Source organism: Carcharodon carcharias, chromosome 7 (genome assembly GCF_017639515.1).
Source record: "Carcharodon carcharias isolate sCarCar2 chromosome 7, sCarCar2.pri, whole genome shotgun sequence".
NCBI classification, from domain to species: Eukaryota; Metazoa; Chordata; class Chondrichthyes; order Lamniformes; family Lamnidae; genus Carcharodon; species Carcharodon carcharias.
In genome coordinates, this window is record NC_054473.1 from 53,579,730 (window position 1) to 53,597,682 (window position 17,953).

At 39.1% G+C, this 17,953-nt stretch overlaps 1 protein-coding gene across 5 annotated transcripts in view; it reads right to left on the bottom strand.

Moving 5' to 3' along the window:
• The window catches only part of eogt (EGF domain-specific O-linked N-acetylglucosamine (GlcNAc) transferase), an 86,829-nt gene extending 74,935 nt beyond the window's left edge, over positions 1–11,894 (bottom strand). The window contains exons 1-5 of one of the 5 annotated variants that reach the window (XM_041191454.1): positions 11,281–11,351; positions 8,090–8,183; positions 7,548–7,646; positions 6,351–6,573; positions 3,035–3,135 (exon numbers count right to left, since the gene is read on the bottom strand). In XM_041191454.1, the coding sequence (XP_041047388.1) occupies positions 3,035–3,135; positions 6,351–6,573; positions 7,548–7,555 (332 nt within the window). In that variant the 5' untranslated portion in view covers positions 7,556–7,646; positions 8,090–8,183; positions 11,281–11,351. Of the gene's footprint in view, positions 1–3,034; positions 3,136–6,350; positions 6,574–7,547; positions 7,647–8,089; positions 8,184–11,047; positions 11,160–11,280; positions 11,352–11,774 lie in introns of those variants that run through there. The other 4 variants (XM_041191452.1, XM_041191453.1, XM_041191455.1 and 1 more) reach the window with 4 other exon arrangements.
• Between the last annotated feature and the right edge of the window lie 6,059 nt (positions 11,895–17,953).

Consider the following 17,953-nt stretch of genomic DNA (forward strand, 5'->3'; position numbering starts at 1 on the left):
ATAAGCACATCAATAGTAAAAGGGTGGTAAAAGGAGGAGTAGAGCCGACTAGGGACCAAAAAGGGGATTTACACATAGAGGAAAGAGGCATTGCTGAGGTGTTAAATGAATACTTTGCATCTGTCTTTACCTACTAGGCAGATGCTGCCCAGGCCATGATGACAGAGGAAGAAACTCAGTCACTAGAAGGGTTTAAAATTGATAAGGAGAAGGTATTGGATAAGCTGTCAGTACTTAATGTTGATAAGGCACCGGGGCCGGATGAGATGCGTACAAGAATATTGAAAGGAAGGACAGTGGAAATTGCAAAGGCACTGGCAATAATCCCCCTGGTTTTGGGGGAGGTGCCAGAGGACTGGAGAATTGCAAACATTACGCCCTTGTTCAAAAAAGTTTGTAAAGATCTGCCCTGCAATTACAGACCAGTCAGTTTAACTTCAGTGGCAGGGAAACTTTTTTAAAAATTCATTCACAGGATGTGGGCTTCACTGGGTAGGCCAGCATTTATTGCACATCCCTAATTGCCCTTGAGAAGGTGGTGGTGAGTTGCCTCCTTGAACCACTGCAGTCCATGTCGTGTAGGTATACCCACAGTGCTGTTAAGAAGGGAGTTCCAGGATTTTGACCCAGCGAGAAGGAACAGTGAGATATTTCCAAGGTGAGTGACTTAGAGGGTAACTTGCAGGTTGTGGTGTTCTCATCTATCTGCTGCCCTTGTCCTTCTAGATGGCAGTGGTCATGGGTTTGGAAGGTGCTGTCAAAGGAGCCTCGGTGAATTCCTGCAATGCATCTTGTGGATGATACACACTGCTGCTGCGCGTTGGTGGTGGAGGAAGTGAACGTTTATGATCTGGTGCCAGTCAAGCAGGCTGCTTTGTCCTGGATGGTGTCAAGCTTCTTGAGTGTTGTGAGAGCTGCACTCATCCAGGCTGTGGAAACAATTATTCGGGATAGAATTCATAGTCACATAGAAAAATGTGGATTGATTCGGAAGAATCAGCACGCATTTGTTAAAGGAAAATAGTGTCTAAATAACTTGCTGGAATTTTTAAATAAGTAATAGAGATGGTTGATGAGGGCAAGGCTGTTGATGTGGCGTGTATGTACTTCCAAAAGGCGTTTGATACAGTGCCACACAACAGGCTTATGAGGAAAGTAATAGGTCATGGAATAAAAGGGACAGTAGCAAGGTGGATACAAAATTGACTGAGGGATAGAAAACAGAGAGTAATGGTTAATGGGTATTTTTCAGGCTGGAAGGCTTGTAGTGGAGTTCCCCAGGGGTCTGTATTTGGACCCTTGCTTTTCCTGATATATATAAATGATTCAGATCTTGGTGTGCAGGGGACAATTTCAAAGTTTGCGGATGACACAAAACTTGGGAGAATTGTAAACTGTGAGGAGGACAGTGTAGAACTTCAAAAGGACATTGACACAATGGTGGAGTGGGCAGACAGGTGGCAGATGAAGTTTAATGCGGAGAAGTGAGACGTGATACACTTTGGTAAAAAGAACATGGAGAGATGGCATAAAGTATACTATTCTAAAGTGTGTGGAGGAGCAAAGAGACCTGGGTGTATATCTACATAAGTCATTAAAGGTGGCAGGACCGTTAGAGAGAGCTGTTTCTAAAGCATACTGTACTGTAGGCTTCATTAATAGGGGAATAGAGTACAAGAGCAGGGAGGTTATGATGAACCTATATAGGGCATTGGTTAGACCTCAGCGGGAATATTGTGTACAGTTCTGGGCACCACACTATAGGAAGGATGTGAACACATTGGAGAGAATGCAGAAGAGGTTTACGAGAATGGTTCCAGGGATGAGACACTTCAGTTATGAGGAAAGATTGGAGAAGTTGAGACTGTTTTCCTTGGAGAGGAGAAGGCTAAGAGGAGACTTAATAAAAGTTTTCAAGATCATGAGGGGTCTGGACAGAGTAGATAGGGAGAAACTTTTCCTGCTTGTAAACAGATTGAGAATCAGAGGGCACAGTTTTAAAGTGTTTTGCAAAGGAGCAAATGCGAGGTGAGAAAAAAAACTTTTTCTCACAGCGGGTAGTTAGGGTTTGGAATGCACTGCCTGAAAGTGTTTAGGAGGCAGGTTCAATTGAGGCATTCAAGAGGGCATTGAATGATTATTTAAATAGAAACAACGTGCAGGTTATGGGGAAAAGGCAGGAGATTGGCACGAAGTTAAAATGCTCAAAGAGCTGGTGCAGACACGATGGGCCGAATGGCTTCCTTCTACACCGTAACAATTCTGTGAATTAACATTACCCCATTTAGTTCCAACTCTGAAAATTAAAGTGAACAATTATGCCACAACATTTATGCCAATAGTTACAAGATAAAAAAGACTTGGGTTTTATCATGCAATGCAGCTGAAGTTCCTGTAACATGAAAATCACTTCAATTTAAAATCTGTGTTTTGCAGGGACACATTCGTAGCATATCTTGATAGGTACTGACACAGAAAACAACAGGTGTTTATAAGAAGTTGATCAAAATTAATTGTTTATGAAGCAATTACAATATTTGGTTAGATTTCATTTATCTTCAGGCAAAATTTAAGGTTCCAATTCAGGGTTTACAACAGAGAGTGTTTAGTTTTCAAAAAGTTACAATTTACAGTTTCTATAAATACAGACTTTCTAGTTACTGACTTTCAAACTTTCCAATACTCATGGCTTAAGTTCTCCATTAAATGCTAACTATTCTTTTGTCCATTAGTGGCTAGTGATGTTTTATTATAAAAACGTGACTAAAGATTATTGCAAATGATTACACTGAACATTTTCCAGTTCAGGATAGTAAAATGAAGGCCAAGATCCTGCTGGAAGATTACAATATATATTTGAGAAACAGCTGCAGCAGTGATAGGGAAAATCACATTCTACATTTAACAACACATGTAGCATCAGTGATATTTGCAGTTATTCCTCTAATTGCCGTCAAAAAAACAGAATTCTTCACTCAAGAAAGATGTATCCCCAAAGCTATACACTGCGCTCTTCCTTTGCTATGGATCTTACCAGCCTGAAGTAGCATCAGTGCACACAGGGTAGCTGAATCTGTATTCTGGCTTGCAATTGTTTTCATAACCCCAGCAGGACTGCAGATTTCTCAAGTGCTTCTACAGCAAAAGCAAACGTGCAATTAACTTAAATTTCTCAAGGTCAGCAATATCTTATCCATCTTTTCATCCAAAATACCGTCTACCGTTCTTTACATTCAGTAAAAATCTGGTAATGCGGCAACACAATATGAAAAGAGCAAAACGGTCAAAGCAGCAATATAATACACAGAAAAAGATGACTTAATATTAAATTTTTACTGTTATTCCTTATCAAAATTCTTCTTTACTTTGAATTCTAAGTACTTCTGAATACTACCAAAGTTTAACCATAGTGGTCCAAGTAATTCGTAAGGTTTATTGTCCGGTAGTGATATAAATGACAGCACAGCCTTTTAAGTCACCACTGTAGTAGGCCATAAGTTCACTCCACAATTCCAAACTCTTTAAAGGACCAACATCAACCCTATAGCTGTTGAGAAAACACTAATTACAACCTCGGTATTTCTCAACTTGAACTGAGAATCAAATGGATAATTATCCCCAGCTACTTTCACAGAACAAGCAATGCAACATTTCTGAAGATATGAATGCAGGTTGCCCATAGGCTTGGCTCCAGGCAATTTGCAAAAAGGTCCTATGCTTATAATTTTGTTTTAAAAAGCACACGCTTTAGGACTGATCAACCTTTTTTTTAATGAAAAAATGCCAAAGCCCTTAATAAAACAGTATCAATAAACATTGCATTTTCTGATTCCCTAGCAAAGGGTAATCATGTCATCTTATTTTTAAAAGTATGTCAAAGCATGTAGAAGATTCACTTTTACATTGAACACAAAACTGTGACCCCCTTTAGGATCTTACAGGCAACATTAGCAATTGGTATTATCCTTCTTTTGCATTATTGAAAAAGAAATCACCTAAAAATATTCAGTACAACCCAAGCATTCCATTGTCAAATTCTAATCCAAACAGTAGAAATCCAAAATATTCTGCTTCGGCCATTTGCAGTGAAAGTCCTGAAACCTCACCCACGACTGCTTCAAAATATCCACTTCTTATCTCATAATTCTTATACAAGATGTGCATTTGAGAATTAACAATGTACAATATAAAGTAAAGAGACTGCAATAATTGGTGCAAATTTAAATGGTTTCGTTGTCTGGAATACAACTAAAACAAGTTTTGTTCAGTTATTTTTATTAGTCATTATCATATTTAACTATTTCAGAGAACATTTTATTTTACTGATGCAGTATTTTAAAATTCTGTACTTTCAAGGTCCAAGAACCAATGTTCTGTTTCAGGAGTGCAAATTGCAATCTTGTTTAATGGTAGCATTTTTAACAGCAAGTCAAAATCCGGTAAAAATAATATTGCAGGGATCCCCAGTGGTTCAACTGGTTAAATTAGTGAGCATTATGCAGATAGCGGGTTCTAGATTTGATCATCATTTTGTGCTTATAGGATCTTTGCTCAGTTAGCAAAATGGGTAATACAATTGGCCTAAATGCCCTGTTAGGCCAAGGTTCCTATTCCTGATGACAATACAGTGACCCCTATAGTGCATATATAGGAATCTAGGTAAAAACACAATTAAACTCAGCTATGATGTCTCTATTGAGTAGGTATCAATACTAAATGCATAGGTTCACTCGTAAAAAGTGGCTATTTAAACAAGCTTTTACTATTCAGCAACAGTGATTTCAGTACTCTAAATATCAAAAGGTTAATCCTTAATATTCCAGTCACTGATTAAAAGGGTTATGAATACAGACAAGGTTTGTTGTGTGAGCAAATATGTTCAAGTTTTTATTTCTGAAAATTAATTTCTGTCACACATGAACTGCTTTAATGTTTGTTACATTAATTTGAAATAGTGTTCCTTGGATTAAAGGGAAGAAAGCCAAGATTGTCATCTTCTATTTTATAAGCTATTGACTGAGGATTTATTTTTTGAGGACTAAACCATTTTTTAATGGTCAACTCTACCTTCCTCCATAACTAACAGTTCCAATTAAATACCAAAAGTAAAGGCTACAAGGTTAGCTTCAAAGATTTATTGAACCAAAGTATGTTATCTGTGGGCCAATCATTGAGTTCTTCTCAATTGACTTTAGCATCAAGGAGAAATTTTGCAAAGCTTTGCCTCAAAATATTAAGTCAATTAGTAGTGTCTATAACTGGGCTTATCTTCTGAAAGCACTGAATTATGCCAGCGTGGACAATAAGTTTTCATGAAGATCAATAGCCCTCTGGTCCTTTGCCCAAAGAGCCATTCTTCAAATGGGGGCCTAGGCCTTAGTTTTTGGAGTGGCATTCCCAGTCTATGAGGGAATCGCAAGAGATCTGTGAGCTCATCAGATTTGTGCCAGTCATCAAATTTCTGCCTTTTTTATATTTGTTAACTAATAAACACACCACCTCTATTGTTGTAGACCAACAAAATATGTTTTGTGCAATGATTTTCCTTTTCAGTAGTAGATGCTGTCCTTTGCAAATAGGGCAGGAGCTTGTCAGGACAGGATTAGCAGGCATTTTTATTTCCTGCTTTTTAACCACACGTAGCTTTGAAAGTGCAACGTACATGTGCCAATCTCCCACTGTTTATACTGAGTTAGGAGCCATTCTCTCCAGGCATGCTGGGCTCCAGAAACTCAAAGGAGCAAATGAAACCATGAGTTCCTGCATTTACACAACTGAAATAAGCTGCATTATTTTGATGGCAGCATCATAGATTCACAATTTCATGGGTCTATAATACCACTGTTCTCTGGAATAAGGACTGGTTCACACTATGAAGTGAGACCTGTGTGGATGCAGTTGGCATAATCATATAATATTTGCTGGGGTCCTTTTGAATGTTTGTAGGATGTTTTTGAATAGAAAAGTTTGAAAAACACTGGTCTAGATAGCAGGTGTGACTGGGACAGCAAATTTGTGACTAATTATGAACAGGAACCCACATTACCCACAATACAGAGCAATAAAACGCAAAATACTGCGGATGCTGGAGATCTGAAATAAAAACAGAAAATGCTGGAAAAACTCAGCAGGTCTGACAACAATTGTGGAAGGAGAAACAGAGTTCATGTTTTGAATCTATATGGCTCTTCTTCAGAGCTGAAGAAAAGTTAACTGTTTCTCTCTCCACAGATGCTGTCAGACCTGCTGAGTTTTTCCAGCATTTTCTGTTTTCATTACCCACAATATACCCACTTATTGATTTTCACGAAGTGCAAGAAATGTGCTTTTGTACATATAATAAAACTTACCTTAAATGGACAGAGAGGGTCTTTTTTGCAACTAGTAGCTATGTGCATGTTATTGTATAGAAAATAAGGAATATGTTCATCAGGCAATCTTATGTTATTGTATAAAGGCACTACTTTGACAGCATCTGTATTATTTTGATCACTGTCTTCCAGTCCAAAAACTCCAGCAGGCTGCATTGCAAACTGAAGCAGCATTAACATCATAAGTGAACAGATGGTAGACCTACAAAAGAAAAATTTAAACTTCTAGCAGATTTTCATTAGTGGTTGTGCAGCAGACAATAATCCAACAATTCCTATTTAAATAAGCAAGTGTCCTGAATATCACAAGCAATGCAATCTTCAAACAGTACAGGTTTACTCAGCTTTGATGTAATAGAATGTGTTTTGCTGGAAACATGCTCTTGATCTTCAAAAGATGTTTATATCTAACCAGTAACACTACAACTTACTGCATCTATGACTCATTGATACAATTTCCTTCTCTGCTAATAAATTGAGTCACCTGTTTTAGATTACAATTTAATCTTATCCTTAAAATAAGACATGGAAATAATGAAAAGGGATTACAAAGACATCTGGCTCATTCAAGTTTATGCTTAACCAGACATAATAATCAACTTAATATTGACATGACTTATACACGATTTAAATCCTAGAACAGTACTAGTGACTGCACATCTGTCTAAAATGTATTATTCAGTTATTACCAAATACATCTCTAAGCTTGTTCACTAACACTGCTTCAGGCTAGTCTGCACCACAACTAGGCTCTTCACACAATGTCATTTTGTACAGCTCAGCTAGTAAACTATTGGTTTCATGCTCTTAACAGATGATGCTCTTAAAACCCTCCAAGACACCGGGCCAGAGACCGGGTAACCATGGATAGAAACGCAGAAAGTTCCAAGGTGAAATGTCCATCTAGCCTGTTTCTTGCAGTTGTATCCAATAATGTGTTTTCCTCAAGGCACTTCTCTAAATTTGCCTTGAAGGTATCTAACAAGGATAATGATAATGGTGACTTTTTCTGAACATTTCCGAGCCTAGCTTTATTTTTGTAAATTCACTTGTCATTAAAAAACATCAAATCATTATTTTTAGATAAAAAACATTTTTCTCCAATTTTTAATGAAACTGTCTGCTCTACTTTGCATTTAAGCTTCCATCTGATAAGGTAAAGTTTTCTCCTCTTACCTGCGCATGTATCCAAATTCATTTTCAATTATGATATTTACTTCCTCCCTTTCGATCCATTCATGGTCCTTTTCAGTTTCACTTTCGCATTTTGATAAGCTAAAGGAACAATTGTTATTTCACTTCACTTCCTGAGCAAAATTAGTATCCAGTGCTTAACTACAGAATATTTCACTTTTTTAAAGATGTCTCTCTGATTAGTTTGCCTAATGAAAAAAATGCTGCTTTATCTTGAACTATCAAATTCCGACAGCAATATTTCAGATTAACTTCAGTACTTCCAACATCCCACCGAATTTAATCTTCAAATTTAATTCTGTAAATAATGATTACTTTCATACGTGCAAAATATGTGAAATTGAATTTTAGGAACAGATTGTACTACTGATAGGCAACACTTTTTATAGTCAACCTGGGAACAGACCAACAACTTTATTGTATTGATTTTTGACTCTCCTTGGAAAGACTTTATTTTGCAGGTTACGATGCAATCTGAATCTCTTAATTATGTTATGGACATAATAATTAACTAGCCATACAACCTCCTGATGATGACTTGAATATGATCTCAATAAATTTGTAACAGTTGCATTAGAATCATTACTCCTTCATCACAATGTGTCAACATGTAGTGCACTGAAACGAAAAGAAATAAACTCACAAGTTAATAAAACCAACAAATAGCATGGAGAGTCTACAAACCAGAAAATTAATTTTGGGTTTCAGATGAGTTATAAACTACTCAAGCTTTTCTTTCAGGGTTTATCTGAATCATAGGTTTTGATAAAAAGAAAGAAAAACTGCAAAACACACCATTTAAGAAATCATGATAACGGGTGAACACCCATAGTGCAGGGCAGCATCAAGCGTGAAAAGAGAAAATGAGAAGTTGAGGTAAGTCAGAAACGAGTGATTAGGAGATGCCAAGTTTGGCTTTTTAAAATCTAAAGATTGTAGGAGAAAGAAAACACTGAATAAGTTGTTCCAGTTTTCAGGAGTGTAATGAGTATTGGTCATTATACCTCATGTTCAATTCTTGATTACAACACAGTTGGGATATTGGAAAGGGAAAGTAAACGTATTATAGTGTATTCGGAGCTTGGAACAAACAAGAGGCTAAAGTTAAATTTCATTTGCTCAGTTAACTATGAAGGAATGACAATAACTGGAAAGTAAATGTTTTTGCAAGCATATAAAAAGGAAAAGAGTAACTAAATTAAGTGTCGGTCCTTTATAGAATGAAACTGGGGAATTAATAATGGGAAACAAGGAAATGGACGAGACTTTGAACAAGTATTTTGCATCTGCCTTCACAATATCCCAAGGATAATAGAAAATCTAGAGGCAAAAGGGAGGGAGGAATGTAAAATAATTACTATCACGAGAGAAAAAATACTAGGTTAAGTAATGGGAATAAAGGCTGACACGTCTCCTGGGGCTGATGGCCTGCATCCTAGGGTTTTAAAAGAAATGGCTGCAGATATGGTGAACACATTGGTTGAAATATTCCAAACTTTTCTACATTCTGGAAAGGTCTGTGGGGATTGGAAAACTGCAAATGTAACACTTCTTTTCAAGAAAAAATAGAGACAGGAAGCAGGAAACTATAAACCAGTTAGCCTAACATCTGTCATTGTGAAGATGCTGGAATCCATTATTAAGGAAATAGTAGTAGGACATATAGAAAATCATAATAAAACCATGTTATTTTTATTCATTTACATGATGTGGGCATCGCTGGCTAGGCCAACATTTATTGCCCATCCTTAATTGCCCTTGAGAAGGTGGTGGTGAGCTGCTTTCTCGAAAACACTACAGTTCCTGTGGTGTAGGAACACCCACAGTACTGTTAGGGAGGGAGTTCCAGGATTTTGACCCAGCAACATTGAAGGATTTGACCTAATCGTGTTTGACAAGTTTATTAGGGTTCTTTGAGGATGTAATATGTAGGATTGATAAAGAGTAACCTGTAGATGTAGTGCATTTGGATTTCCAAAAGGCATTTGATAAGGTACCACATAAAAGGATATGTAACAAGAGCTTATGGTGTTGGGGGTCATATATTAGCATGGATAGAAGGTTGGCTAACTAACAGGAAACAGAGTCAAGTTAAATAGATCATTTGCAGGTTGGCAAACTGTAACTAGTGGAATGCCACAGGAACTAGTACTGGCACTTCAGTCATTTACAATCTATATTAATGACTTAGGTGAAGGGATCAAGTGTATTGTAGCCAAATTTGTTGATGGCACAAATATAGGTAGAAAAGCAAGAAAAGAGTTGTAAAGGGATATAGATAGGTTAAGCGAGTAGACAAAAATTTGGCAGATGAATTTTAATGTGGGAAAATGTGAGGTTGCTCACTTTGGTGAGAAGAATGGAAAAGCAGGTTATTTAAATGGAGAGAGACTGCAGAATGTTGCAGTACAGGGGGATCTGGGTGTCCTTGTACATGAATCACAAAAAGTTAGCATGCAGATACAGCAAGTAATTAAGAAGGTGAAAGGAATGTTGGCCTTTATTGTAAGGGGAATGAGTACATAAGTAGGGAAGTTTTGCTACAACTGCACAGGGAATTGATGAGACCACTCCAAGAGTACTCTCTCCTTATTTAAGAAGGGATATAAAAGTTCAGAGAAGGTTCACTAGGCTGATTCCTGGGATGAAGCAGTTGTCTTATGAGGAAAGGCTGAACAGGCTGGACCTACACTTATTGGAGTTTAGAAGAATGACAGGTGATCTTTTTGAGACATACAAGATTCTGAGGCAACTTGACAGGATAGATGCTGAATGTTTCCCCTCATGGGGAATCCTAAACTAGGGGGCACTGTTTCAAATAAGGGATCATCCATTTAAGACCGAGATGAGGAATTTCTTTCTGAGATGGTTCTTAGTATTTGGAATTCTCTCCTCTAGCGAGCAGTGGAGGCTAAATTATCGAATATATTCAACACTGAATTAGACAGATGTTTAATCAACAAGAGATTCAAGGGTTACAGGGGTCAGCCAGGAAAATGGATTTAAGGCCACAATCAGATCAGCCATGACCTTATTGAATGGTAGAGCAGGTTTGAGGTGTCCAATGGCCTATTCCTGCTCCTATTCCTTCTAATGACACATCTTTACTCTGGTGATATTGGTGGATAGTGATTAGAAATACAACTACTGCCAATTTGCATTCCCTAACATGGAGATGCCGAGGCGTCAGCTGGTTCAGCACAGACCAGTTTTGAGGCCTTCCTATTCTGCACTGTTCAGTTAACCACTCGGTCAAAATAATGTTTGTACCTCTGGGCTGTTCAGGGGTACGCCACAGAACCTCATGGGTAACATACAAATTGCAAATAAATGCTCCTATTAATGTGCATGTATTTCAAACCGCAGTTTACGAAACGGGGGGAACTAATTCTGGATTATTATCCACCAATTAAGCAATAGCACCGTGAACAACTTTCCCCCTCAATCCCCAAACCACCATGATTTAAACAGGGATTACGAACATAGATAACCGGCTTCCCGAGTTCCTTGTGCGTTTTGAATGGGGATAACTTTTTTTTTTCCTAACGTGGCCATGCTTTCTGTTTCTCTGAGAGTGAAGCGGCCCCGTGTTAACGTGTTTTCCGGAATAAAACTATTGTACTTGCTCATCCCAGCTCTCGAGTAAACGCCGGGCGGCAGATGGAACTCTCGGAAGCAGTGCGGCTACAATGTATCCATGGACAGCGTTCCGTACCTGGGCCGACGTTCCAAAGCCAAGCGCGGCGCCATCACAGGTGCAACATCACAAAGTTCCCCGAACACCACTAAGACCAGAAGAGGGCCCTACCTCACCATAAAAGTCGGGGGGGAAAAAAACCCTTTCATCTTCAACGTCAAGAATTGATTGCCAGAGAGAAAATAAAACACGTTTGTGCTAAAACCGATTAAGGTTCTACCGCGGATACATCGTCTTTTGTCATTTTCTTAAGATTATATCTCTTTTTGTTGCAATGTCATTAAAGGGGTTTTGCTGTAAAACGTTATCTTTCAAAGTGTAGCGGGCTGTACTATTAATTATTGTCATTTTTGCAAACAAACGGAATCAGAGAACTCTGCAGCATATGCGGGGCCATTCGGGCCGGCCTGCGGCATCGTCTCTTTGAAAAAGCTGTACAATTTAGTTCCTCACTCCAGATTTTACTCCCTAACTCAGTAAACTTTTCAAATACATAACAAAAACAGAATTACCTGGAAAAACTCAGCAGGTCTGGCAGCATCGGCGGAGAAGAAAAGAGTTGACGTTTCGAGTCCTCATGACCTTTCAAATACATGTTGCCTTTCGAAATTTCCTATGGACTTTCAACAACCACCCTTTCAGGTGGTGCAATTTCTGGTGTGTGTGAGATTTTTTTAAAATTCCCCATTATATACCATCAATAACTTGTGGTTATAAGAAACTGTTTCTCTCAACTTGCTCCATCAAAACTCCATCTGTGCTTTTAAGGAAAACGATCATAATTTTTCCAGAACAAAACCAAAAATATCTGGAAAAACACAGCAAGTCTGACAGCATCTGCAGAGAGGGATACAGTTAACGTTTCGAGTCTGTATGACTCTTCATTAGAACTAAAAAATATAGAAATTAGATGAAATAAAGCTGGTAGAGGAGGGTGGAAGGGACAGGTAGAGCTGGAGAGGGGGCCCCTGATAGGTAGAGACGAGAAGAGACTTTTGTCATAGACAAAAGGACAAAGGGGTGTTGATGGTGGTGATATTATCTAAAGGATGTGCTAATAATTTTTCCAAACTCTCCACATCAAGTTCCTGCTTAAACCTCCTCTCCACTTTTCCCAAAGGCTGGTGTTCAGAATTGTGTACAATTTTCCAACTGAGGCTTAACCAGTGATTTGTAAAATTTTCAATGCCCAATTTACAAGGCTATGCTATTTAACTGCCTTAATTATCAACTTGGCCTGCCACCGTCAAGAGTTTGTAAATATGCACACCCAAAATGCACCATTTTGATGGTACTATCTCTCCATGTTGTTCCTCCCAGATTGCATAATTTAACACTTATATGCATTAAATTGCATCTGAAGTGTGCCCACCCATTTTCACCAGTCGATTTCCAACACAAAAAAAGGTGTACGTCATGATGAATTCTACGAGTAAGAACCAGAATCAGGCCAAATACAATAAGTTGGGAGGAGAAGTGACAAGGAAAATAAGACTGTCAAAGACAGAATATGAGAATAAATGGGAAGTTAACATAAAAGAGAGCCCAAAAAAGCTTCTATTGGCATATAAAAAATGGAGTGGGGCCTATCACTAGAGTGATATGTGCCTACAAGTGCAGAGCAAGGTAAGAATACTTATTGAGTACTTTGTATCAGTATTCGCCAGAGGGGAGGATGATGGTAGACGTGGAAATGATTGAGATAATTGATGGACAGGATATACATGATTTTTTTCCCCCTATATATTGTTTCTAAAACCTTACCCACCACTGATGTTAAACTGACCAGCTTAGTTACGAGAAATGTCCTTTACGCCAGCTCTTGAGTAAGGGTGTCACCTTTGCCACTTCCCAATCCTCTGGCATTTCCCCTGTATTTTGAGAAGATACATGAAGATTGACTGTGCTTAGAGTGGATAAGTCACCTGGTCCAGATGGCTTGCATCCCAAAGTGCTAAAGGAAGTGGCATGGAAATAGCGAAAGGGGTTGCCATAATCTTCCAATCTTCCCACGATAAGGGGAAATACCAGAGGATTGGGAAGTGGCAAATGTAACACCCTCATTCATAAGGACATTCCTAGTAACTAGGCTGGTCAGTTTAACATCAATGGTAGATAAAGTTTTAGAAACAATAATTAAGGGGAAAAAATCAACAGGCACTTGAAGAAGTTTCATGTTAAGTAAGGAGAGCCAGCATAGATTTGTAAAAGGCAAATCGTGCTTGACTAATCTAATTACATTTTTTGATGAAGTAACAGTGAAAGATGATGGGAATGCAATGGATGTTGTCCACATGGATTTTTAATAAAGCATTTGATAAAATACCACATAGAAGGCTGATTAATAAAATTGAGGTTCATGGTTCATCAAAGATGCTTTGTGTCCACTTGATAAAAAAAACTGGCTTAAGGACAGAAAACAGTGAGTTATAGTAAACTTTAGGAAGAATGTGAGGTTCTTTGAGAGGGTACAGGGGAGATTTACCAGAATGGTTTCAGGGGTGGGGAATTTTACCAACAAGGTTAGGTTGGAGAAGCTAGGGTGGTTCACCTTGAGTAAAGAGCAAAGGAGATTTGATAGAGGTGCACAAGATTATTACAGGTTTAGATAAGGTAGACAAAGAAAAGAGGCTGCCATACAAGAATTGGAGGACACAGGTTTGAGGTTTTAGGCAAGAGATGTAGGAGGGATGTGATGAAGAACTTTTTTTATGTAGCAAGTGGTAATGATCTAAAACTCACTGGCTATGAAGGTGGTGGATGCTGAGATGATCAATGACTTCAAAGGAAATTGGATGTTGTTATAGTTCTGAGGTTTATAAGATCTGTATGTTTTGGGACTGTCTTTTTAGCTTAGGATAAAATGAAGGAAGTCATGTGACCTGTTCAGATAAAGGAAGGCCCAGATTGTTTTACTGGGAAGAAGGTGCAAAGTGTTTGCACTTGGAGACAATGGCAGCAGCCTGTGTGCTAACAGTGCATATACTGAGAGTCTTCAGTGTCCCAGAAAAATGTTGACAATGTTGGCTTGTAAACAGTCGTGCGGTAAGCTGTCCATTTATTTCCAAGATGAAAGAGACTTGGGATCTCAATGATAGCTAACCTGGATACAAGGCCCATGTGATTCATATTGCCATGGAGGTGGGCTTTGAGAGGGGAAGGGTCTAGGATATGCCTGAAAACTTTCAGACAAGTTAATCTTCCAGGATCTGTGCAAGAGGGAGCAGCTACAGTTCAAAAGTCTCTATCATTCACCACACGAGAATACAAGTGTGAGTTCATGCTCAGATTGGAAAGGCCAAATTCATAAGGAGTTAACACAAGGCTGGGAGATCTGCCTAGCTTGCGCTAGAGGAAGAATCTTTGGGAAAAAGACCTCACTGTAAAAGAAAGTTCTGAGATTAAAAGTTATCATGTTGAGAAAGGGAAAGAACAGAAGCAAACTCTTAGAAGCTGAGAATCATTTTGGACTGGTTCAAGGAAAATTGCTACCACACAAACCCTGGTCACCTGGTCAGGAGCCAATTAAAATGCTGTTATCAGGCAGCTCCCTTGACCTAGGGATTCTTTTCTTAAACTTAGAGAGCTACCAGATTAGTGCGAGAGAATAGGACTGGCTGATGCTCTGCAGAGAGTTTGCATGGATTCGATAACCAAATGGCCTTCTTCTGTGTTGTAATGATTCTATACTACTATGTTCCTCACAATTTAGTACATTGCAACATTTTTGTAACTATCATAAACTACAAAATTGTATTCCCTGTACCTTAGTCCATTATTAATATCTAACAAGAAAATCAATGCTCTTAATACATATCCCCAGGAAACCCCACTGCATACTTCTCTCCAATCAGCAAAAACATCCTCTCACTACTACTTTCTGCCTCTTATCCTTTAGCCAATGATGTACCCAAGTTACCAGTGCTCTGTTAATCCATGTTCTTCTATTTTCTGAAGAAGTCTGATCTGAGGGAATTTATCAAATGTGTTTTGAAAGTCAGTACATGCATCTACTGCACCACCTTCATCAACCCGTCTGTTAATACATCAAAGAACAGAATTTGCCTTAAATAGTTCCAACAACTTCTACAGTCCTGCCACAAGTCATGAACGGTGGTGGACAATTAAACAAGTTCCTCTGGATCCTTCCTCTCCTCATCCCTTTGACCCTCTTTCTACTTTGAATCTCACCCTTTGTCCTGTATTCCTGATATCCTTTGACTGTTCCCTCTCTGGCTCTGAACGATCTGTCCAAAAGCCTCAATTTCATCCCATTAAACCCCAACTCAATGAATTTTGAGCTCAGCACGATGGTAAGCAGTTCTTCCATCACCTCCACTTTCTGTACCCACCTCTTTGGCCAGGGGTCTTCCTCCCACTTATTGGACCCTTTTACACGTCTCTAATATTCTTCATCCACCTGGACCCCTCCCTCTAGCCTCTTACTCTTTCCATATCTTTTCATTAAACAGTGCCAGCATTACATTGACCATCTCAATTTCTCTGCTTCCTTCACTCACTCTAACCTGTCTCCCTCTGAATGAGCAGCACGCTACTCTCTCAGGTCCATCCCTAACATCATCATAAAACCTGCTGACAAGGGTGGTGCTGTTGTTAATGGTGTTCTGACTTCTATCTAGTAGAGGCTGAAAGCCATCTCCCGGCACTTCCTCCTACCTCCCCCCAGCCCCCTATTCCCAATCATGACCTCCACCATCATAAGCATTATATCCAAGACTGTCACTGACCTCATCATCTATGGAGACATTCCCTCCAAAGCCTCCAACCTCATGAAACCTGCCTCTGCCTCCTTCTCAAGATCCATAAACAGGACTGCCCTGCTAGACTCATTGTTTCAGCATGTTCCTGCCCACCCTGAACTGATTCCTTCCTATCTCAACACCAAATATAACTCCTCTTTGTCTAGTCTCTTCCTACCTACATCCTTGACTCTTCTGATGCTCTACATCACTCCAACAGTTTCCTGTTTCCTGGTCCTAATCATCACCGAGGATGTCCAATCCCTCTCCACCACCATCCTGCACCAGGACTGTCTGAGAGCTCTCCACTTTTTCCTTCAATGGAGGCCTTACCAGTCTCCACCCACCATCAACCCTTCCTCCAGCTGGGTGAACTTTAACCAGCATTTAACAACCTCTTAAACTCCACTCATTTTCTCCAAATAAAAATTGTCGCTTTGAGTACCTGCATGGGTCCTAGATTTTCCTATGTTGAATATTCCTGGTTCCATTCCTACTCAGGCCCCCTCCGTCACCTCTTTTCTCAGTACATTTGATAACTGTATCAGTACTCCTTCCTGCTCTCAACCCGAACTGGAAAATTTCATTGACTTTGTTTCTAATATCTGCCCTTCTCTCACCACCTGGTCCATCTCTGACTCTCCCCTCCCCGTCCCCCTTTACTTCTCTGTCCCCATTTCTGGGGATAGGATATCAACTAATATTCACAAGTCCACAGACTCCCACAACTACCTGGATTGCACTTCTTAACACCCCACTTCCTGTGAGAACTCCATTCCATTCTCCCAGTTTCTCTATCTCTTTATTCTTTTACTTTGCATTCGGATGGTTGCCATCCAGCCATTCACATTTCATCTAGGCTCATCTTTTGACATGTTCTGATGTAGGATAATCAATCTGAAATGTTAACTTTGTTTCTCTCTAAAGATGCTGCCTGACCTGTGGAGAATTTCCAGCATTTTCTGATTTTATTTCAGATTTCCACCATCTGAAGTGTTTTGCTTTCAAAGCTTTTGTTTCTTTACTTCACCCACTACCATTCCCTTTGGCTTTTGTACCATGAAACTTTTTGTCATTTAACCACTCCTGCCCTCCAACCTATCGCAGACCTCCTCTTTTGTTCTTCCTCCAGTCACCCTCACCCCCATACTATTTGCGCAAAACCTATTACATTTCTAACTTTCCTCAGTTCTGATGGAAGGTCATTGATCCGAAACATTAACTCTATTTTTCTCTCCCCAAGTGGACTCCCCTATAAGACTGAACTAATAACCTACCAATTGACACAAGTTTAAAAATTATTTCACGTCAACATCATTTATTCGACTACAGTTGAATGTGTTATTCATTGAATTAATCAACTCACAACAGTTTTCTTGAGAAAAGAATGAATTTAAAAATGAATTTCGGACAAAAAATGAATTTGAGGTTTGAAAAAATGTAGAATAATTCAGTCCAGCAACAAACCAATTAAAAATCTCAAATACATTTTCAATAAGCCTTTTACAACTAGTTATGACCTGAATGGTGCAGACCACAAAAGGCTGGATATCAAACTGAATGGAAATTTAGACTGAATAATCAGCTGACCACAAAATGCATTTGATGTAATTTTGTTAGTGTTGTCAGAACACTTACTGCAATTCCATTGAAAGCTTTCAGTTGAGTAAGATTTGATTAATGGTTACAATTCTTGAGTCAGTGTGGTCTTGAGGAGCCTAATTGGCCAAGTCTCATACCTCACCTGTGGAAAGTTGATTGAGTGACAGGAGACAGAGTGGGTATTTAATGGAGGCAATGAGGTCTCTCCAGTTGGCCGGAGAGCCAGCAAGAATCCCACATTACCTCTTTTCAGGAGGGCCCACCACATTAAGTGCCAATCAGGCACATAACTAGGCAGCAGCATACTTTCCCTGGGAACAAGGACTCCG